Source organism: Macaca fascicularis, chromosome 11, assembly GCF_037993035.2.
Source record: "Macaca fascicularis isolate 582-1 chromosome 11, T2T-MFA8v1.1".
Classification (NCBI taxonomy): Eukaryota; Metazoa; Chordata; class Mammalia; order Primates; family Cercopithecidae; genus Macaca; species Macaca fascicularis.
The window spans coordinates 112,051,915-112,076,603 of record NC_088385.1 but is presented as its reverse complement, the minus strand read 5'-3'; the positions used below and the strand labels follow the sequence as shown (position 1 = coordinate 112,076,603).

Genomic DNA, 24,689 nt, shown 5'->3' with positions numbered 1-24,689 from the left:
GTGCTGTCTCATTCCTTCTTTGAATATCCACTGCCTAGCACAGTGACTAACACTCACCAGCTTCTCAATAAATTTCTATCCTATTACATGAATAAACATCTGAGTGAATGAAGGAGCTCAAAAGCCACCAGTATAGAAAGTACAACGATGGCAGGAAGGGGTTTCCAGAAGTCACTGTAAAATAACTTCAAACACTGATCACCTGTAATCGTATGTATAAGCAGGCTTGGCACACAGCAAGTGAAATGTCATATCACTTATCCTAGGGATACGTTTGTCATTAAATAATTAGTTCATATCTAACATACCCTAGACTTTCGAAAATCCATTTCAGAAGCTCTCGACTTTTAAACCTACAGAAACAGTGTGTATCTGAAGTATTTAAAACCTAATTAAAACTATGCTGATCTAAATTTTAAGCTCTATGAGAACAGGAATTTCTGTTGGTGTTGTGCACTGCTATATCACCCGCACCAACAACAGTTTCTAGCATATACTAGGCTCACAAAACATATTTGTTGAATATTTAAAAATGGAATTTTTATGCAGCTGTGAGATCTAAAAATGATGTAAAGCATTTTTAAAAATTCAAATAAATAATGCATTTTATTCTTAAATAGTTAGTTTTACATGTCCTATTAAACTTCTAAAACTTTAATAAAAGCAAAGAACAGAAAATGCAGGACAAATAGGAAGAACAAAGTAAAAAGGCAGAAACAAGCCCAGATATATATACAGACTATATACGATAGACCTACAAATACAATAAATTAAGCAATTAAAAAACAGGTATTGTCAGACTGCATTAAAAAAGCAAAATTCAGATATATGTAGTTTTAAATAAACCCAACTAAATTAACATGACACTGAAGGGCTGCCAGAATGGAAAAAGATAAATCAAGAAAACGTTAACTAAAACAGAGCCAGGGCAGCATTATTATTATACTATCAGACAAAATAGACTTGATTAGCATCAGTATAGTAAATTGCTATGTATGTAAAATACATATACATAATCATATACACGTAATCATGAACATAGCTAAGGAAGGTCACAAATGATGATAATAGATTCAATTTACCAGGAATGATTAACAATTCTAAACTTGTACACACTGAATAAAATATCCTAAAAATGAAAAATGCAAAGTTTCCACATTTTCTGGGACCTTACCAACTACATTTTTTAGACACCTTGTTAGAAAAGAAGCCAGCAGCAGCTAGGCAGTGCCACCTCCTCAGAGGCATGGGCATCAGTTTTATGGGGCTTCTTCTCCAAGCTCCCAGATCCTGGCAATCCCAATCTTTTTCCTTTTTGTTCCCTGGATGTAAAGGAGGTATCCATTTCCTTTGGACTACCTCACTATTTTCTTTGTCCTCCAGCTCCTGGGTAACCAATTCTCTATATTGAATCCCCTCTTTTCTTATTTAAATAAATTTTATTGTGTATATTTAAGGTATACAACATGTTATGGGATGCATACCAATAATAAAAAGGTTACTATAGTGAAGTGCATGAACAAATCCATCATCTCACATAGCTAACCCATTTTTTTTGTGGCAAAAGCAGCTAAAATCTACTCAGCATGAATGTCACACATGGTACTTTTATTACCTGTAATCCTCATGTTGTACATTAGATCTCTAGACTTATTCATCTTACATATCTGCTACTTTGTATCCTCCAAACTATATCTTTTGAAATACTTTGCATGGAATTTTCTAGACAGGACCCTGAATAACACATATCATAATATGAACAAAACCCTCTCAATTAGATCAATTAGATAAAAAAAAGTAGTAAAGATATAAAAGATTTGAACAGTATGTTAGCATGCCTAATTTGATGAAATATATCAAATCTTGTACTCAACAACCAGAAGGCAGGTAGGACTATGATTATTTTTTCTTTAGCTTCAATTTTTGCTTTTTCACATTGTACATGCATTATTTTTATCATAAAGAGAGGAGGAAATAGAAGCTATTTTATTATTTTGATAAGAGTAAACCAAAGGACCTACAATCATTAAAACCTGGCAGCGATGAAAAGCTACCTAAACTGAAACAAGCTGTGAGAAGCATCCAGGGCTACCGCTCTAAACAACTTCATCATTGCTCATGTAACAGCTTAATTCTCTCCTCTCCATTAACAACTTTTCCGGATACAATTTGTCTTTTCCAGTGGGTACAAAGTTTAAATTATTTTAAAAGGCATGGTGGCAAGTTGTCCATAAACGAATATATACAAAGAAACTTATTTTGATAGCTTCTTCCTCTAAAAATATTTGGAAATCTTTTAGGAGTTATGATCTCCTAAACTATAATCCAATGCTAATAAAGTGTCTTATCCTCAGAGTACACATTTTTAGTATTTGAAGGTTTCAGAACTTTTTACATGTTGTGTAATTTACTCAAACTTTTCAAAGTAAAAGCTCAGTAGAAAATAAAAATCAGTTACCTGTAAGAATGAAATAAATCTCCCCATTTGAATTTGGCAATCACCTTCCACCATGCTGGCATTTGTAGCTGTAAAAGGCAACATGGGTAAGTATATTTCATTTTTTAAATTTAAACTCAATCAATACCAAAAAAGGGGGAAAAGTGTTTTTTTTTCATCAGAACATCTTTTACTAACAGAAAAATGAGACAATCATTAATCAAATAATTAGCAGTATCTGCTTCACTATTTAATGAATTCAAGGAAAATTCTCATCTAGCTATAATACTTCATAAAGTACAAAGATACCACAAATTTGATGCTGTTTCATCAGATTTTTTACCTGTTTACCAAAATACCAACAAAAAATATGACACTATTTTCTCACATTATTATATAATCATAGTAGTCCTAAAATTGTGTGTTAACTTTTTGTTCATTTCAATATCAAAAAGGCATCACATTACAATTTTGAATTTTAAACTTACCTCCTTCTCCATAAAACAAGAGACCATTGTAAAATTTAGTTTCAGCCTGTTTTTAAGAAAAAATTAAAACAATTTTAAAGGTTGTTTTGTTTCCAAATTCCTATGTTCTCTTAGATCTGTATATTTAGTAATAAACAGAGGGCTACATCGTTTAAATTCAAATTCATTTAAATTCAATTTAAATTCAAATTCATTTAAATTCAAATTCATTTAAATTCAAAACCTGCTTATAAAGCAATTCAATTTATCTTTAGAGTAACAAAAATATTACTGATACTCAAAGCAATATCCTGATTCCTTTAGCCTTTACTTCATCTTACCTGACCACCCTCACTGTCCCACATCCTCCCATTAGTTCATGGGAAATAAAGAGCAACCACATGGTATCAAAAAGCAAGAGAATAAAATACGAAGTCTGACAACTTCTACCAGACTTTTAATGGTTCTTGGGTAAGGAAACACAAAACTAAATGCGTCTTAAGAAAAAAAAAAAAATCCGGCCAGGCGCGGTGGCTCAAGCCTGTAATCCCAGCACTTTGGGAGGCCGAGGCGGGTGGATCACGAGGTCAGGAGATCGAGACTATCCTGGCTAACATGGTGAAACCCCGTCTCTACTAAAAATACAAAAAACTAGCCGGGCGTGGTGGCGGGCGCCTGTAGTCCCAGCTACTTGGGAGGCTGAGGCGGGAGAATGGCGTGAACCCGGGAGGCGGAGCTTGCAGTGAGCCGAGATCACGCCACTGCACTCCAGCCTGGGAGACACAGCGAGACTCCGCCTCAAAAAAAAAAAAAAAAAAAAAAAAAAAAAGAAAAAAAAAAAATCCGTTTTCTCTAGATAGCCAGTATATATGGCAGGTAACACAAACTTTGGAGGTTTGTAAACCTAGATTCAAACTGTTGACTACCAGTAAGATGTTATGCAAGTAACCCTCTCTTTAAGCCTCAGTTTCCTCATCAATGTCTCACCTACCTCCTGGGGTTACTATAAGGGTTATAGTGTTAGCCTGGCGTTTTGTACATACTAAGTACTCAATGAATGGTAGTCAGTATTACTATTATGTGAAATAAATAATTCATTCAACATTCAATATTTATTGCACACTGTACATATATAAACACATACTTGCTTCTAAATGATGTGTTTTTAAAGTTTTAAGACAATAATTCAAACAATTACCTCATATTTTAATTTCTTGATTTCACAACAAAGTGCAGCATAAACAGTGATGACTTTGTTTAAGACCTAGTTTCATGAGTAAAAACAAAATAAAAAGTAAATTGTAACAGATAGCTAAAACATTTTTCAAATAATTTTTTAGATTTAGGATTCTGTACCTTGTTTTCAGTCTTTATGAGTTCCAAAAGAGAAGACTGTTCATAAGGCAAAAGCTACAGAAACAAAGGAAAAGAACATTTCTTTTTAATTTGAAAAATAACCGAAATTTTAAATACACAAATTGAGACTAGCTTTATTCCAATGAAATTGTGTTAGATCCTGTACTCAACATTAGCACCATACCAACTACTTCATCCAAAACAATCTCATTAGACAATACATAAGAAATGGCCCAACATGACACAATCATGCTGCGACAACTCTAGTTGTCCTATGGAGCACAAGGTGGCTGCTTATGAGTGTAGTACAAGAAAATGCAAGGTAATAAGGTTAACAGTAACATCATTAAACTCTATTAGTTATATGATCATGGGGAAAAACCTCTCATCATTTTTGAATTGTCTATGCAGCCACAAATTTAATAAGATACTGTAACTAAAGCGTCAAAATAAATTGAGAATGAAACAAGACAGAAAAAATGTATTTTCTTGTATAAATCCACGCTCAGAAACACTGAAAATATTGTGTGGAGTTCACTCCTAAAGCCCATTCAATTTCCACCTCTTCCTGATCATCGACTATATGTGATCTCTTTATTAAGTGAAATCTTAGATCTCCCTTCCGGTTACATACTAACAATTAACTATTTATGCAAGTAAGTTATTACATACCTTTTCTCATTAGGTTGTAATTTTTATTTACAGATATTTTATCAGAGTTTGTGGCTTTTCCCAAAATACTAAGAACCTTGTATAGTAAAAACAATAAAACAACTGCCCAATAATAGAACTTAAACAGAGGTTCCAAAGAAAGCAACTAGGGAGATGGAGTCTGTCAGATAATTGTAAAGATTAGAATGCTTCTGTAGGAGAAAGATAAAAACTAAGAGATGATTTCACCCTTTTATAAAATCTGAGAGTTGAGACAAAAAACAGATTTTATAATCCTATCTAGAAGAGGCCCTTAAAGCCCAAGAGCAAGTCTTTAAAAAATCAACAAGTATTACTTAATGGCGAGAAAGCCCAACAGCATCTCTTTAAAAAATCAACAAGTGTTACTTAATGGCAAGTGACAGAGGTATGAAACTTATTACCCTCAGAGATATTCTCTACAGGTAGAGAATGAGTTTCCTCATAGAGTTCCTATAACTTACACATACAAGGATTCTCATAGAAGTGTTGAAGAACAAAAAGAGACAATTACAAATTTGAGGGAAAGATTTTTAAAGTAAGACTAGGTCTATCCAGCCTGCAGGAAAGAAGTCAAAGGAAAGTAATTTCAGTTTACAAATATATAAAGTATTTGTGAGGCAGTTTAGGCTACTGGATAAGGGCACAGGCTCTGGAGCCAAGCTGCCTGATATTCATCATTTAACTAAATGTGTCACTTACTCGACTAAGTTACTTAAGTTTTCTATGCCTGAGTTTTCTCATTTACAAATGGAGATGACATTGTATCTACGTTATAGGACTGTTGTGGGAATTAAAAGTCAATGCTTGTCCTATAATGCAATACTAAAAAGATAACCCAATTTAAAAATGGGCAAAGGATGTGAACACACATTTCTCCAAAGAAAACAGACACATGGCCATATAAGCACATGAAAAGATGTTCAACATTATTAGCCATCAGAAATGCAAATCAAAACCACAATGAGCTATCACATTCACAAGGAAGAATATAATCAAGACAATAAAAGCTGGCAAGGATATAGAAAAATTGGAACCTTCATGCAGTGCTGGTAGTAATGTAAAATGGTATAGCCATATTGGAAAACATTCTGGCAGGTCCTCAAAAAGTTAAACATACTTACCACATAATCCAGGATTTCCACTCCCATATATACATATGTATAAAATATACACATAATGTATATATACATTTTATATATAATGCACATATATATGTCTACATAAAACCATGTACCCAAATGCTCATAGCAGCATTATTCATAATAGCCAAATAGTAGAAAACTCCAACGTCTATCAACTGATGAATGGATAAATAAAATGTGGTTATCCATTCCTTACAATGGAATATTATTCAGCAACAGCAAAAAGAGAAAGTACTAAAAACATGTGACAACATAGATGAGCCTTGAAAACATTAAGTTAAAGAAGCCAGCAACAAAGGAGTACATATTGTATGATTTCATTTATATGAAGTATACAGAGAAGACAAACACATAGAGATAAAAAAGCAGATTGGTGGTTGCCTAGGGCAGGTATGCCATGGCATGAACTAGGGGGTTGACTACCAAAGTACACGATTTCCTTTCGGGGGGGAGGTGAGAATGTTCTAACATTGACTGTTGTGATGGTTGCACAATTCTGTGAATATACTAAAAATAATGGAATTATACAATTTAAATGAGTGAATTGTATGATATATGAATTATATCTCAAGAAAGTTGTTAAAAAAAGTCAGTGTGTGACTTAGGACAGTGTCTAATACGTAAATGCTCAATAAAATGTACATTATTATTCAAGTGGTAACAAACTAAAGATAAAAGAAATATTTCAAAATGCAGTGACATATTTTATACATTAAAAAATTACTCACACATTAACATCTCTAATATAGCATGAGAGAACTTTTCAGAAATGGTGAAAATATTCTGTCTTAATTGGGATATGAGTTACATGTGTTTGGCAAAATTAAGAGTATCGGTGCATTTCACTCTATGTAAAATAGCCTCAATTAAGAAAAACCAAAGGCTGAATATTCTATCCAGCCCTCATCATTATCTTAATAATGAAAATCAAAGGCAAGCTCAAAGACGTGGAGTTTGTGTCATTCTTTGACACTAAAGGCTTTGTGTTTGTGTCATTCTTTTTTTTTTTTTTTTTTTTTTTTTTTTGAGACAGAGTCTCGCTCTGTAGCCCAGGCTGGAGTGCAGTGGCCAGATCTCAGCTCACTGCAAGCTCCGCCTCCCGGGTTTGTGTCATTCTTAAACAAAAAAACACACACACATTTAAAAACCAACTGCACGGCTTAGAGAAAAGGAAATCAACAATTTTCTCCAACTTTCATTTTGTTCTTAGATTTCAAATACTTTTTCCATTTTAAAAAATTATGTTTTCAGGATATATGTCCAGAAAATACATACATATATTTTAAAAAATCAAATCAAACCTTTAATGCTATAGGATCAAGATTGAAATCCCAAACATCTCCAATTGAGTCATCCAGAGCATCCTCAATTCTTCTCAGTTGAGATGTATACTCCTCAAGAAATTTCCCATAATTCTTAAGTTGGACTTCGGCATGAATTTCTAAGTTTAAATTTTAAAACAGTATGTGATAAGTACAGGTAATGAATTACAGGACATTTACTTCAAATAACCTCGAAAGTCACGCAAAGCATTGTTAATAATTACTCCGGAATGTCTGGACTTCCTGAAAATAAAGTTTCAAAGTTAAACAATAATTCAGCTTTCAATCTTCTCTATACGTGAAATAACTTTAAAAGCAGTAAATGTTACCATATATAAAGATACTACCTTAAAACCCTAACATATTATGAAAAAGTCACCAGCCCATCTACCCCATAATAGAGGGCTTTGAAACAATTTGAAAAGTGCCCTAAACAACTCAATGTCCTGATTCTATCTTTTAGTCACAAAAAACCCTTCTGCAAAAACAAATATTCATGACCTGAAGCAGGTGAAAAAAAAATTCTGACACAGAAGTAACATTTAAAAATGTAGTTTTTAATTCTATATGCACTAATGTTTAATAATACACCTAAATATTTTTAAATTGAGGTTTTAGATCTGCTTGAGCATATTATTTCCATACTGTCTAAAATTTAACCAAGATATCTGCTAACTTATTTAACTGTCATAATAAAGTTGGAAAAACCAGCAAAGAACACTGCTTAACTGCAGAATACTATGCTGTTCTTCACAGAATTAACACATTCATAGGTAACTTTAAGGAATCACTGGAACAAGCTGGATTTTAAAATATGCCTATTCGTCAAAATGCATGAAAGTATTTCACGTTACACATAAAAATTCATTACTTGTTCCCAAAGGTAACAAATTCAACTCCAACTCAGTTTCTTTTATTGATATAACTTCATTCAACCTTTGTCTTCTAAAAAAGGTAAAAATTTGCTCTCCTCAAATTAGCAATATGAAGCAAGTAAGATAAAGTGTGTTCTGACTCACACTGTATTAAAGTATAAAGACCTAACCCCCATTCTCCCTTATTCTTCAACCACGTAAAGTTCTAAATCCGGTGAATCCATTTAGTTCATTAAAGTTTCTGTCTTATTATAGCATTAATCTAGGCAATTTTGCAAAACAATTAGTCTAGATATGATTCACAGAACAAAAATTAATGAAAACCAAGCACAAGGAGGTGTTCTCTTCCCTACAGCTTACATATAAAACTGCCTAGATTTTCAGAACCCCAAATGGTTGTCTTATTCTCAACTACACGGGAAATGACCAGTCAAAGCTGCATTTGACCAGCAAATGAGTTCTTAAAGACAATGCTAGACCGGGCATGGTGGCTCACCCTAACACTTTGGGAGGCCAAGGCGGGTGGGTCGCTTGAGCCCAGGAATTCAAGAACAGCCTGGGAAACATGGCGAAACCTTGTCTCTACCCCAATTAAAAAAGAAAAAAACAGCCAGCTACTAGGGAGGCTGAGGTAGGAAGATCACGTGAGCCCAGCAGGTTGAGGCTGCAGTGAGCCATGACGATGCCACTGCACTAGGCGACAGAGTGAGACCTTCTCTTAAAAAAAAAAAAAGACAATGCTAGAAAAACACCACGCCAATAAATCACTCTTTAATATGTTTAGGGATTCACAAACAGGCAACAGAAAACCTAAAATAACATTAAAAGTTCCTTGCTGATAATAAACGGTTGTAAAATTGGTGAAAGTTAAAGTAACAAAACTTAATAACTACCTGGTAATTTTTTAAGAGTAAAAGTTCCAAAAACCTACTTAACATGCTCATCTTTGTCAACAGACTGCATTCCTTGTTTTATCTTTGTATCCCTAATATCTAGCACAGTCACTGGTTGTAGAAAGTATCTGTTGAGTGATTCAGATCATTCTACTCCAGGCTGAACCATTTTCAAACCCAATTAACATAACTCTATTCCAATTTTTTTTGAAGATCCCAGTTCGTCACCTTTGTCCATAAAACTTCATATATGATAAGGTACAGTTCAATTTATAACAATAAATACAGAATCCGCTCCACAAAAAAAAAAAAAAGATTTTGTCATTACCTGCAAGATTAATTTTTATGCTGTATAGGAGCTAGTATCTTACTGTCACCCAGACTGGAGTGCAATGGCGCGATCTCGGCTCACTGCAACCTCCGCAGTTCAAGTGATTCCGCTGCCTCAGCCTCCCAAGTAGCTGGAATTACAGGCGCCCGCCACCACGCCCGGCTATTGTATTTTTAGTAGAGACGGGAACCCCGTTAGCCAGGATCGTCTTGAACTCCTGACCTCAAGAATGTTTTGTGAAAAACTGCAACCCATCCTGGTGTAGCCCACTCTTCTCTGAGAGACTTGTAAAACCTAATTCATCTAACTTTGCAGGCATTAGTCTCTCTTTGTAAAATCAAGCAAAATTCATCTGTAATCTTTAAAAGCGACGTTCCACCTTTTGGAAAAACTATGAGGAAAAAAAAATCACAAACAGCATGCTCTGGTATCTTAAATCACTTACACAGATTACTATCACCAAAGATAAAAAGCAGATTGCCAACTTGTATTTACTTCAAGCAGAGTTTCACTACAATTAATGTGGCCTCAATATTTTACTGAAAGAAAACAATTTATTTCGGGACGGACTTCTAAGTTAAAATCAGACAATTTGATCTTGTGAAACAAAATGTGAAGATTTGCTGTAATTTTTGAAGCCTTTATAGCTGTGATGGAAACTACAGAACATCACTGAAAAATACCACTTAGCATAATATAAAAGGCCTGGAAAAGGATAAAATGATATTCACGTGTTTATTTTCGCGGGGTGAAAAGTTTTTTTCGCTCTCTTCTACGGTTATAACAACGCAATGGGAAAGACACCTAAACTTGCAAAAGTTGATTTGGGAGGAAAAGAAGAAAAACAGGAAACCGAAACAGGAACCCAGACATCAGCGTCCTCCAGAGCTGAACGCTGAGAATCTGGCGAAATCCCCAAGAGGCCAGAGACAGAAGCAGCCTGTCCGGGGCCGCTGGGCCTCCCTGGCGCGCCCCGCCCAAGCCCGGGGGCAGCTGAAGGCGGACGCCGTTTCCCGCGGGGCACCGCAGGCTCCCCAAGAGAGCCCCCGCCTCATACGCCGAGCCCTGAGCGGGCAGCCTGACCCGTGGTTGGGACCCCAACCGAAAGTAACGCTGGAGCGCGTTCCTCGCACACCCCAAGGGCTCTGAAGTGTCCCACACCAGACGGCTGTGCAGCCGTCCCTCTCGCAGAGCGCTGCCCAGGACAGCGGCGGGCCGGAGGAGCGTCCACCCGCAGCCCTCGCCCTGCCGCTCCCTTACTCTGCGAGCCGTCGTCAACGCGGTCAAACTCCCAGTCCGGGGACAGAGTCTCCACCGCCATCACCCCGGCGCCTCCCACAGACACAGCCCCAAAACGCCCGTGCGGCGACGACGGCCTCACCCCAGCTACTGTCACAGCACGTGACTTCCGGCCCCGGCCCCGCCTCCGCTCGCGAGGGCCGGTCGGGCTCGTTGCCCCTGCGACCGCGGGGGCCGCTGGGAAAGCGAGTCCTCCGCCGTGGCCGAAGGCGGCCGCCATGGCGCCGGCAGTGCCCGCGGGCGTACTACGACCGGGCTTGGGCTTCGCCACCGTTCACTGTGCTTCTCAAGCCACTTCGGCGCTCTAATTTCGCCCTGCTCTCTCTAGACGATTTTTAATACCTGGGAAACTTACTCCTCAGTCTAACCTAAAAAGGGTAGAATTGATGGGGTGGGGAATTAACAGGAAGGCATGATCCTCGAGGATAACGCTGACCAGGCGCTTCTTCCAACAAGCCTGTTTCCCTCCCTTTCGCCACCGTAGGAGTTCCTACAGCTCTCCCGCACATTCTGTGCGGATTGCTTTTTCAAGACGGCTGTGCGAGAGGTGTTACTTTACGAACACCCTAACGGGATCTTACGACCTCTCCCCCGCTCTCCTCTCAGTCCTTTTAAAAACGCGAGGAAGGTTGAAGAACGCTATTGAAGTGCATTCTAAAATGATCCCACCTGCTACTTGGATTTTTGGAGAATCGGGATCGGTGTAAAATTCTACATGCACACATGTATTTGCACAAGAATGTTTAAAGCAACGTGGTTTTTAATAGGAAACTATCTAAATGTCCATTACAAGTGAATAACATAAAGCTTAATACATCCATACTACAAATCACTGAAGAGCTGCTAAAATAGATGAAATATATTTATAATGGCATGAAAAACCGACACAAGACAAGACAGTTGCAGAGCAATGTGTATTTGTGATTACATTTATGTGTTTAAGTTATACAAACGCGTATGTGCATATATGTATACAAATTCATAGGAAGACAAATCACAAGACGGTGGTTACCTGGGGAAAAGTATGTGTTGGTGAGTAACAGGATTTTCAAGTTTTGCTATGTCTACGTATATGTTTTGAATCCTTAACAATGAGAATTTATTAAGGTTTTACTCGTGTCATCTTAAAAAGTACCGAAAAGAACTAATCAGTGTAGGCAAAAGGTCTATTGACGAGCATTCTTCTGAGGTCATTGGATCTGCCCTGGGTTAAATGTTTATTGAGTGCCCACTGGGTACCAGGCACCAGACTAGATGCAGAAACTATAAAACAGGTAAGAAAATTGATTTCTGACCCTCTGGCAGACGTAGTGGGCATTTAAGAAAGGAAGGAAGGAAGGAAGGAAGGAAGGAAGGAAGGAAGGAAGGAAGGAAGGAAGGAGGGAAGGAATCTTGAAAATAACAAGCATCCTTAGGGTCTAATGGCTGACAAACTTTTTTCCTGTACTTTCTGTGTGACCATGAGTTTGACTTTCCTGGATTCTTAACATTTGCATTAAATCACTGTAATTAATCTCCCAGCAGCTCATTGTGATAAATTGAACTTACAAGTCAGAATAATTTGAATCTATAAATACACTAATCTATTAAAGTTAATAGATTAGTAGCAAGAGGCAGTGTCATGTAATAATTAAAAGCACAGTTTTGACTGCCAAATTGCCAAGGTGCAAATCCTGGCTCTGCCACTTACTAACCATGTGATCTGGGGTCATGTAATTTAACCTCTGTCTCAATTTCCCCATCTATAAAATGAAAATAAAATAAAACTAGTAAACACCTTGTGGGATTCTTAAGAGGACTAAATTAGTTATTACATGTAAGGTACATAGAGCAATACCAACCACATACTGTACCAGGTTGCTATTATGAATCAATAGAGATATATCTTTAAAAGATCTCAGAAGGCCCAGTGTGGTGGCTCACACCTGTAATCCCAATACTTTGGGAGGCCGAGGTGGGTGGATCACTTAAGGTCAGGAGTTCAAGACCAGCCTGGGCAACGTGGTGAAACCCTGTCCCTACTAAAAATACAAAAATTAGCTGGGCATGGTGGTGCCTGCCTGTAGTCCCAGCTACTCTGGAGGCTGAGGCAGTAGAATCATCTGAGCCACTGCACTCCAGCCTGGGCAACAGAGCAAGACTGCATCTCAAAAAAAAAAAAAAAAAAAAAAGACTCAGGGATTGTCTGTCTTGATCTTAAATATGTTTACATTAATTTCCACAGCCTATAATTTCAAATTTTGTTAGAGAATTACAAATTAGATACCAAATAGAAAAGCACATTCACTAAATGAAAAGTGCTATCTGAAAATTATTTATAAAAATTAATATCCCATATTTCTTAGACCTAGTCTGCAGGAGGCAAATCATTATTTTAAGTGGTCACATATTCTTCATTCTACTACTCTTCATTCACACAGTACTTTCTGAAAAGCAAGCTTGGAAATAGAAGGAGAAACTTTTCATATGGTCAATATTGTGCTATTCTGAAAGCTTCTGTGAACTTTAGAACAGCTGCCTGCAGAAGGTGTCTGCCTGCCAGTTCCTAGGAATCCCTGCCTTTAACATATAGCCCCATGTACCCACACCTTAAATGCCAGTTTATTCCATACCAAAATATTTTACGTATATGTTATATAGCTAAGTTCTTGGTGAATTTGTTTCTTAATTTACATTTAAAGTCTTCTTCCAACTGCTATTCACCCCAGCAATCCCATTACTGGATTTTTACCCAGAAGAATGTAAATCATTCTACCACGAAGATACATGCATGGGAATGTATCTTCCCATTGCAGCACTATTCACAATAGCAAAGACATGGAGTCAACCTAAATGCCCATGAATGACAGACTGGGTTTTTAAAATGTGGTACACATACACCATGGAAATAGTATGCAGCCATAAAAAAGAATGAGATCCTATCTTTTGCAGGAACATGGATGGAGCTGGGGCTGTTATCCTTGGCAAACTTGACACAGGAACAGTAAACCAAATACCACATGTTCTCATTTATAAGTGGGAGCTAAATGATGAAAGCTCATTAACACAAAGAAGGAAACAACAGACACTGGAGGTTAACTGAGGGTGGAGGGTGGGAATGGAGAGAGGAGCAGAAAAGATAACTATTGGGTACAGGGCTTAATACCTGGGTGATGAAATAATCTGTACCACAAACCCCCATGACATGAGTTTACCTATGTAACAAACCTTTACGTGTACCCCTGAACCTACAATAAAAGTTTAAAATAAATAAATAAAATATAAAATAAATAAAATCTTCTTCCTGCAATAGAAATTCTATGGCAATAACTCACTAGAGATATTTCACTTAGTAATTTGTCCCAGAAGATAATTTGACATTATTATCTTCCCTATTAAGTTATGTATTAGTTTCCTATTGCTGCTGTAGCAAATTGTCACCAACTTAGTGGTTAAAAGAGTACAAATTTATTATCTTCTAGTTCTAGAGGTCAGAACGCCAAAATCAGTCTCATTGGGATAAAGTAAGGGTGTTAGTAGGGCTGGTTCCTCTTGGACACTCAGAATCTGTTTCTTTGCTTTTCTCAGCTTCCGTGCATTACTTGAACTTCTTGTTTCTGCCATCACATTTCCCACTATTGACTGATTCACCTGCCTTCCTCTTATAATGACCCTTGTGATTACATCAAGCTCACACAGATAATCCAGGATAATCTCCCTATCTCAAAATTCTTACCTTAATCATATCTGCAAAGTCATTTTAAACATGTAAGGTAACATATTCATAGGGTCTAGGGATTAGGACATGGACATCTTTGGGCACCTGTTATTCAGCCTAATACAGACCATCCACTCTTTGGTATCAGGGACCATGATTTATTCCCACATTGCACAGTCCCTGACACATTTTAATTATGTCAATAGATAACTTCGAAGTGGTAAACACCATGGAAGCACAGGGCTTGAGCACTCAGTCCAACCAGAATTCAGGGAATTAGATATAACGGTAATCTAGGCTGGGCACAGTGGCTCGCTCCTGTAATCCCAGCATTTGGGGTGGCCAAGATGGGCGGATCACCTGAGATCAGGAGTTCAAGACCAGCCTGACCAACATGGCAAAATAATTACAGTAAATATAGGATGTCAAGAAGCCTGACGTAACTCCAATATCTGGATTTCCTGTGGGTTTCTTTTCTGTTGTCTGGTGATGTTTTGTTTTGTTATGTTATGTTTCTTTTTCTCTTGGTTTTCCATCATTTGGCCTTATTTCCTGGTATAGCTGATAATTTTTTTAGTGCATCCTGACCTTTATGCATGAAAAATTGTAAAGATAAGTTAAGGCTCTGAATGATGTCATCTTTCTTCAGAGGGGATTACTATTTGTTCTGGAAAGCGCTTAGTGTAGGGGCAGATTACTTTAACCCAGTCTAGGACTGTTCTGATTTGAAACGGGGTTTCTGTCTTTGTGAGAGCTCATCTATTTCTGTTATCACCTCAGTCCTAGAGTATAGCTTTGCAGGGGTGCTCGGCAGGGCCTGCCAAACCTGATGGGTTTTTCCACCTCTCAGCTACTGCTTTCTGCTCCCCAGCCTCATCAACTCTCAGCTTCCACATTACAAATCAGCCGATGTCGTGAGGTGAAATGTGGTACCAAATGTCAAGCTCAACTTTTTGGATCATCTCTCCTGAATTTCAGTTCCTCGAATCCTCACTGTCCTGGGTTTCCAATGCCTTCAAAAAGGATTTTAGCAAAAAAAGCAAAAATGGAAAAATTGGATAACATCAAACTTAAAAACTTCTGCATGTTAAAGGAATTAATCAACACAGTGAAAAAGCAACCTATGGAATGGGAGAAAACGATTGCAAATCATATGTCTGATAAGGGATTGATTTCCACAATATGTAAGAGAACTCTTACAACTCAACAACAACAAAATAATTTAAAAATTGGGCAAAGGATCTGAATAGACATTTCTCCAAAGAAGCATATGAAAAGATGTTCAACATCACTATTAGAGAAATGCAAATAAAAACCACAATGAGATATTACCTCACACCCTTTAGGATGACCACTATCATCAATAAATGAACAATAACAAGTATTGGCAAGGATGTGGAGAAATTGGAATGCTCGTGCACTGCTGGTGGGACTGTGAGATGATGCAGTTGGTATGAAAAACAGTATGGAGGCGGGGCGCGGTGGCTCAAGCCTGTAATCCCAGCACTTTGGGAGGCCGAGACGGGCGGATCACGAGGTCAGGAGATCGAGACCATCCTGGCTAACACGGTGAAACCCCGCTCTACTAAAAAATACAAAAAACTAGCCAGGCGAGGTGGCGGGTGCCTGTAGTCCCAGCTACTCAGGAAGCTGAGGCAGGAGAATGGCATACACCCAGGAGGCGGAGCTTGCAGTGAGCTGAGATCCGGCCACTGCACTCCAGCCTGGGCCACAAAGCGAGACTCCGTCTCAAAAAAAAAAAAAAAAAAAAGAAAAACAGTATGGAAGTTGATGGGTGCTGATGAGTTGATGGCTGCAGCACACCAACATGGCACAAGTATACATATGTAACAAACCTGCACATTATGCACATGTACCCTAGAACTCAAAGTATAATAAAAAAAAAAAAAAAACGGAAAAAAAAAAAGAAAAAAAAAAGAAAAACAGTATGGAGGGTCCTTAAAAACCAAAAATAGAATTACAGTATGATCCAACAATCCCTCTCCTGGGTATATATCCAAAAACAGGCCAGGCATGGTGGCTCATGCCTGTCATCCCAGCACTTTAGGAGGCCAAGGTAGGTGGATCACTTGAGGTCAGGAGTTTGAGACCAGCCTGGCCAACATGGTGAAATCTCGTCTCTACTAAAAATACAAAAATTAGCCGGGCATGGTGGTATGCACCTGTAATTCCAGCTACTCAGGAGGCTGAGGCAGGAAAATTGCTTGAACCTGGGAGGCAGAAGTTGCAGTGAGCAGAGACTGCACCGTTGCACTCCAGCCTGGGCAACAAGAGCTAAACTCTGTCTCAAAAAAACAGACAAGAAACATGGAAAGCAGGATCTCAAGAAGATATTTGCACACTCATATTCACTGCAGCATTAATCACAATAGCCAAGAGGCAGAAGCAGTCCAAATGTCCATAGAGGAATGAATGGATTTTTAAAAATGTAATATATATTTATATGATGGGGTGTAGGAAATACTACTACTACCCCAGCAGCTTCCAATTGTGCTTACAATAATATAGTCTCCCACTTGTCTGTAAGCTCTATAAGCATCTAAACCTTATCTCTTTGATACAGTTCAGTGCCAAGTATAATGCTAGGTACATAGATGGTAAATATGTATTTGTTGAATGAGTGAACCAATAATTGTCATTTTTTTCAAGTGCTCTGTAATAAATACTCAGTATACAGGAAAAGTATTTCCTCTTGGTTCTTCAATAGATGGCACTGTTTGTTAAAGGATCTGTAAGGAATAAAAGAAATCGTGAAATAATATGGCTTTTTTAGTTATTCATTTCTTCAACCAGTATTTATTAATCAGGACTTTCTCTGTCTGGTATGCCACAGTGACAAAACTCTTCAAAGAGCCCACTTGTCTGATAAGTGAAATTTTTCAGATATTTTAACTTAGGGGTCAGCAAAATACAGACAGCAGATCAGTAAATAAAGTAAAACTTTACTTACTTTTCTAAATAAAATATCAGACTACAGCCATGCCCATTAACTTACATATTTTATATTAAACATAATTTACATTTGTGCTTCGTCTATGGCTGCTTCACACTAAAATGGCAGTTGGGTAGTTATAGCAGCAATCATATGGCCCACAAGCCTAAAATATTTATTACTTGGCCCTTTAAGAAAAAGTTTGTCAGCTGGGCATAGTGATTCACTCCTGTAATCCTAGCAGTTGGGGAAGCTAAAGTGAAAGGGTAGCTTGAGCCCCGAAGTTCAAGACCAATCTGGGCAACATAATGAGACTTGGTCTCTAAAAAAAATTGTTTTAATTAGCTGGGTATGGTGGCATGCACCTATAGCCCCTGCTACTTAGGAGGCTGAGGTGGAAGGATTGCTTGAGCTTAGGAGTTCGAGGATGCAATGAGCTGTGATTGCACCAGTGCACTCTACCCTGGGCAACCGAATGAGATCCTATCAAAAAAAAAAAAAAGAGAGAGAAAGAGCAAAAGAAAGAAAGAAAAAGAAAGAAAGAAAGAAAGAAAGAAGAGAGAAAGAGAAAGAAAAAGAAAAGAAAAGAAAGAAAGGAAAGGAAAGAAAAAGAAAGAAAGAAAAGGTAGGAAGGAAGAGAGAGGAAGGAAGGGACGGAAGTTAGTTTGCTGACTTATCTGAACTCTAAAAGAGCAAAATAATATAAAAAAAGTTTTGCTGGCTGGACGTGGTGACTCACACCTACAATCCCAGCACGTTGGGAGTCCAAGGCCGGTGGATCATTAGGTCAACAGTTTGAGACCATCCAGGCCAACATGGTGAAACCCCGTCTCTACTAAAAATACAAAAATTAGCTGGGTGTGGTGGTGCGTGCCTGTAGTCCCAGCTACTCAGGAAGCTGAAGCAGGAGAATCACTTGAACCCGGGAGACAGAGGTTGCAGTGAGCCGAGATTGCACCATTGCACTCCAGCCTGGGGACAGAGCGAGACTCTGTCTCAAAAAAAAAAAAAAAAAAAAAAAAAAAAGTTTTGCTATATAAGTTATGTAAAGTAGGTTGAAATAATCTATTTGTAAAAGCATAGACATTTTTTAAAGTCTTCATATCAGAATAATTAATAGTACACTTCTAATAACGGAGGCAGCATAAAGTGGTCAAGTGAACCCATCTACAGTTAATAACTAAGAAAAGTAGCCAGAATATCAAAAAGTGACTTTTTAAAGATCTAAAACAATAGAAGCAGGTAAAAACCACAGGAGACTTTGTTCAGCAACTGATAAGAATTATGAGTTTGTGGCTTTTTGTCTGATGGTGTCCCTCACCCACTGAAGCTCAGCACTGCAGGCTTACTGGCTCAAACTGTCAGTAAACTGAGTACAGGGTTTGTTAGAAGAGAAGTCACCAGTTTGGGGAGTGACCTCCAAAATGTGTGAGATCCAAAATCTGGGTGTAAACTCTGCCCAAATCCCTGGCTGACCGCTAAACTACAGAGGGCCTGGTGAAATAACAAGAGTCCCTGAAAAACAGAACTGCACTCAGTGAAGTGTGTGAGTTTGCTGCTCTTTTGAATGCATATATTTCCCAACAGAGGTACACCTTGGGTAGCAGAAAGCTGAAGACTTATTTGAGATAACAGAGAACAGAAGTAGAGCTGGTAAAGCAGTTTAGAATTTAAAAGGAAAGACTGATCATTAGGGCAACTGTAGATGGGTGTAACCCCCCACAATCTAAGTGTAAACACTGGCCAAATCCTTCACTAAACGAAGAACTAAGCAGAATATAAACTGCTTCACTCTACTAAGGAGACAGGGAGTCTAGGCAAGTTTACTTGATTTAAAAACAAATAAACAGGCAAGGTGGCTCACACCAGTAATCTCAGCACTGTGGGAGGCAGAGGTGGGAGGATCACTTGAGCCCAGGAGTTAAAGACCAGACTGGGCAACAAAGTGAGACCCCATCTCTACAAAAAAATTTTTTTTAATTAGCCAGGTAGCCAGGTGTGGTGATATACACCTGTGGTCCCAGCTACATAGAAGACTGAGGCAGAAGAATTGCTCCAATCCAGGAGGTCAAAGCTCCAGTGAGCCGTGCTCCTGCAACTGTACTCTAGCCTGGGTGACAGAGCAAGAACTTGTCTCAAAGAAACAAACAAACAAAAAAAATACTAGTCAAATAATTATCTGAAAAACAAAATAGAATCCAGAGTGGCCACAATATATTATATACAATGTACAATTTTAACCAAAAGCTTTATAAGAAGATAACAAAATCTAGGCACGCAACAGTATAAGATTCAAATATCCAATTAAATATTATGAGACATATTAAGAAGCAAGAAAATGTAATCTATAACCAAGTGGAAAATCATGTAATAGACATAGAAAGGATAGAAATGGCCTACGCATGGTCGCTTACTCCTGTAATCCCAGCACTTTGAGAAGCCAAGGTGGGCAGATTGCTCGAGCTCAGGTGTTCAAACCAGCCAGGGCAATATGGCAAAATGCTGTCCCTGCAAAAAATACAAAAATTAGCCGGGCATGGTGGCATGTACCTGTAGTCTCAGCTACTCAGGAGACAGACATGGGGACTTGAGCCCAGGAGATCGAGGCTCCAGTGAGCCAAGACGGCACCACTGCACTCCAGCCTGGATGACAGAGTAAGACCCTGTCTCAGAGGAGGGAAGGAAGGAAGGAAGGAAGGGAGGGAGGGAGGGAGGGAGGGAGGAGCGAGGGAGGGAACAAGGGAGGAAGGAAGGAGAAATAATGGGAATGGTGAAATTTGCAGATGAAAACATGAAAACAGCATTAAAATTGTGTTTACAGATAATCTACCAAATGGGAAAAAATATTTGCAAACTATGCGTCTGACAAAGGACTAATATCCAGAATCTACAAGGAACTCAAACAGAGCAGCAAGAAAAAGCAAATAACCCTATCAAAAAATGGGAAAGTGACATGAACAGACATTTCTCAAAAGAAGATATATGAATGGCCAACAAACATATGAAACATCACCTATTAGGGAAATGCAAATTAAAACTACAACAGGATACCACCTTACTCCTACAAGAATGGCCAGTATTAAAAAGTCAAAAAAACAACAGATGGTGGTGTGGATGTGGAGAAAAGGGAATGCTTATACACTGCTGGTGGGAATGTAAATTAGTACAACTTCTATGGAAAACAGTATGGAGATTTCCTAAAGAACTAAAAGTAGATCTACCATTTGATCCAGCAATCCCACTCTTGGGTATCTGCCCAAAGGAAAACAAGTTGTTATATCAAAAGGTCATCTGCACACATGTGTTTGTTGTAGCACAATTCACAATTGCAAAGACATGGAACCAACCTAAGTGCCCATCAACCAATGAGTAGATAAAGAAAATGTGATATACATGCACCATGGAATATGACTCAGCCATAGAAAAGAACTAAATATGTGTTTTGCAGCAACTTGGATGGAGCTGGAGGCCACTTTTCTAAGTGAAACAGCTCAGGAATGGAAAACCCAATATCTTATGTTCTCACTTATAAGCAAGAGCTAAGCTATAGATACGCAAAGGCATACAAAGTGATATAATGAACTATGGAGACTCAGAAGCAGGAGAGTGGGAAGATACAAAACCTATATATTGGGTACAACATATACTACTAAGGAGATAGGTGTGGTAAAATCTCAGACTTCACCACCATACAACTCACCTGTGTAACCAAAAGCCACTTGTACCCCCAAAGCTATTAAAATATAAAAAGTTTTAACTGAAAAAAAAATAAGATAAACTTATGTTTTAATTTTTTTTTCTTTTTTTGAGACAGAGTCTCACTCTGTTGCCCAGTCTGGAGTACAGTAGGTGCAATCTCAGCTCACTTCAACCTCCACCTCCCAGGTTCAAGTGATTCTCCTGCCTCAGCCTCCTGAGTAGTTGGTATTACAGATGCATGCCACCATACCCAGCTATTTTTTTGTACTTTTAGTAGAGACAGGGTTCCACTATGTTGGCCAGGCTGGTCTTAAACCCCTGGCCTCAAGTGATCTGCCTGCCTCTGCCTCCCAAAATGCTAGAATGTTAGATGTGAGCCATTGTGCCCAGCCTGTTTTAGTTCTTAAAGGAAAACATGGGCTGAGAATGGTGGCTCACACCTGTAATCCCAACACTTTGGGAGGCCGAGATCGTGCCATGGCACTCCAGCCTGGCCAAGACAGCAAGACTCTGTCTCAAAAAAAAAAAAAAAAGTAAACACGAACACAATGAGGAAAGAAACGTAAGATATAAAAAAAGAGCAAAAAAGAAAGAGCCAAACAAAACTTTTAGAAATGATAATGAAAGATTTATGGAATGAGATTAACAGCAGAGTAGGCACAAAGAAGAAACTGTCAATAAATTTGAAGAAGTGCCAAGAGAAACAATCTAAACTTGAGACAGAGGAAAAAAAATGAAAGAAATTAAGAAAATCTCAGAGACCTTTGGGACAATATCAAGTGCTGTAATGTACATATAGTTGAGGACCCAGAAAAGGAAGGACAGGAAAATATTTTAAGAAACAATGACTAAAATGTTTGCTCATATGAAGCAAATAATACACTTGTATATCTTAAACTCTCGATAACGCCAAGCAAGACATAAACACACACACACACACACCACACACACACTCACATCATGTTAAGATGGCCAAAAACTGATCATAAAGAGAAAATTGTAAAAGAAGCCAGAGAGAAAAATACAATATGTCTTCTTACACACAAGAAGAGGGATAAGAATTACAGACTTCTCACCAGACACTATGCAAGTCAGGTGACAATGGGCCAATAAAGGGCCAAAAGGGCACAAAAACAAACAAAAGTGCCTCTACCCAGCCAAAATATACTTTAAAAATGAAAATGAAATAGCAAATTTTTTCAAATAAAAAAGGCTGGAAGAATTCATCAGCATTGGACGTGTATTACAAAAAATGTTAAAACTTCTATAAGAATAGGCCTATGATACCAGATAAAAACCTGGATTGATCCAAAGGAATAAAGAGTACCAGAATAAGTAAATACATGAGTAAATAAGAGATTTTTTTTTCTTATTTAAAAATTTTCACTATACCTTCCTATGAGATTAAGATTACTCCAAAATAAAAACATTAAAAAAAAAAAAAATTAACCTTAGCCTGGGCAACATGGTAAAACCTTGCCTCTACAAAAAAAGAAAAATTAGCCAGGCGTGGTGGCATGCACCTGTGTCCCCGCTACTCGGGAGGGTGAGGTGGGGGATCACTTAAGCCCAGGAAGGTCAAGGCTGCAGTGAGCCATGCTTGCACCACTGCACTCTAGCCTGGGCTACAGAGGAAGACCCTGTCTCAAAAAAGTCAAAAAAGTAAATAACCTTAATACTTAAAGTCAAATTGAAAACGATGTTTTGTTTGGTTTATATTATATGCAGAAGTAAAATATATGATAAAATAGCACAAGGGACAAGAGGGGTAAATGAACAAATGCTGTTGTAGGATTGATATACTAAACATAAAATGGTACGTTATTGGGAGGTAGACTGTGATAAGTTAAAGATACATTTTTTAACTTAGAGTAAGCTCTAAAAAAACAAAAAAAAACAAAAAACAAAGAGGTGTAGCTAATAAGCCAGTAGTAGAGATAAAATGGAATAATGAAAACTATTCAATTAATCCAAAAGAGGCCGGGCGCGGTGGCTCAAGCCTGTAATCCCAGCACTTTGGGAGGCCGAGGCGGGCGGATCACAAGGTCAGGAGATCGAGACCACAGTGAAACCCCGTCTCTACTAAAAATACAAAAAAATTAGCCGGGCGCGGTGGCGGGCGCCTGTAGTCCCAGCTACTCAGGAGGCTGAGGCAGGAGAATGGCGGGAACCCGGGAGGCGGAGCTTGCAGTGAGCCGAGATCGCGCCACTGCACTCCAGCCTGGGCAACAGCGTGAGACTCCGTCTCAAAAAAAAAAAAAACAAAAGAAGGCAGGGACAGAGGGAAAAAAAGAAAAGAACACATGAAGAAAATGGAAAATAAATAGCAAAATGATAGAGTTAAAACCAAACCACATCAAAAATTACATTGAAGGAAACATATTCTAAACACTCCAATAGAAAGCGGAGATAGGAGAGGCAGAACAAGATGGGTGAACAGAAGCCTCTAGTGATCATCCCCCCTGCAGGAATACTAAATTGAATATCCACACAGAAAAGCACCTTCATAAGAACCAAAAATCAGCTTGGGTGCCAGCTCAGTCACAGTGGGGTACAGCATTAGGTGGGCTCCTGGGGGTTCCTGTTCCAGACCTTGGCTCCCAACAGCATTTCTGGACCTGCCCTTGGCGAGAGGGGAGCCTACTCTCCTGAAGGGAGAGACTAAGAACTGGCAGCACTTACCACAAGCTGACCAAAGAGCCCTTGGGTCTTGAGTGAATATCAGGGGTACCCAGGTAGTATGCACTGAAGGCCTGGGGCAGTGGATGCCACTAGGAGAGACTCCTCTGCTTGAAGAAAGGGGAGAGAAGAGTGAGAAGGACTTTATCTTCCAGCTTTGGTGCCAGGTTCAGCTGTAGTAGAATAGAGCACCAGGTAGATTCCTAAAGTTCCAAACTCCAGGCCCTGCCTCCTAGATGGCATCTGTGAATCCTGTCAGGACTACGGGAACTCACAACCCTCAAGGAAAAGACACTAGCCTGGCAGGATTTGCTAATCGTTGTCAATCTGAAAGGAAAGGACATTCATGAGCAATAAGAAATCATCTGAGCCAGGCACAATGGCTCACGCCTGTAATCCCAGCACTTTGGGAGGCCAAGGCGGGTGGATCATGAGGTCAGGAGTTCAAGACCAGCCTGGCCAACACAGTGAAACCCCGTGTCTACTAAAAATACAAAAAATTAGCTGGGTGTTTGTGGAGGGCGCCTGTAATCCCAGCTACTTGGGAGGCTGAGGCAGGAGAATCACTTGAACCTGGGAGGTGGAGGTTGCAGTGAGCTGAGATCCCACCACTGCACTCCAGACTGGGTGACAAGAGTGAAATTCTGTCTCACAAAAAAAAAGAAAAAAAGAAAAAGAAAAAAAAGAAATCACCTGAAGGTACAAAATTTGCTAATGGTACTAAGCACACAGAAAAACACAGAATATTTAAAAAAACCAGTGACTGGTGTGTACACGACTTTTAAGTAGAAAGAATAAAAGAGCCTATCAAAAATAATAACTACAACAATTTTTCAAGACATACAC

The 24,689-nt window shown here is 38.6% G+C and overlaps 1 protein-coding gene and 1 long non-coding RNA gene across 8 annotated transcripts in view; one reads left to right on the top strand and one right to left on the bottom strand.

Moving 5' to 3' along the window:
- Window positions 1-10,907, bottom strand: part of WASHC4 (WASH complex subunit 4) — a 63,418-nt gene extending 52,511 nt beyond the window's left edge. For all 7 annotated transcript variants that reach the window (XR_012420560.1, XR_012420561.1, XM_065524736.1 and 4 more), the window contains exons 1-6: window positions 10,777-10,907; window positions 7,397-7,536; window positions 4,261-4,314; window positions 4,103-4,168; window positions 2,926-2,971; window positions 2,459-2,526 (exon numbers count right to left, since the gene is read on the bottom strand). Coding sequence is in view for 5 of the 7 variants with exons in the window: in XM_065524736.1 (XP_065380808.1) it covers window positions 2,459-2,526; window positions 2,926-2,971; window positions 4,103-4,168; window positions 4,261-4,314; window positions 7,397-7,536; window positions 10,777-10,837 (435 nt within the window). In the remaining 2 variants the exon portion in view is untranslated. The remainder of the gene's footprint in view (window positions 1-2,458; window positions 2,527-2,925; window positions 2,972-4,102; window positions 4,169-4,260; window positions 4,315-7,396; window positions 7,537-10,776) is intronic.
- A 95-nt stretch (window positions 10,908-11,002) lies between these two features.
- LOC135966317 (uncharacterized) lies at window positions 11,003-16,456 on the top strand. The gene is made up of 2 exons (XR_010579559.2): window positions 11,003-11,847; window positions 15,384-16,456. It is a non-coding gene; the product is annotated as an uncharacterized lncRNA (long non-coding RNA).
- Window positions 16,457-24,689: the final 8,233 nt, after the last annotated feature.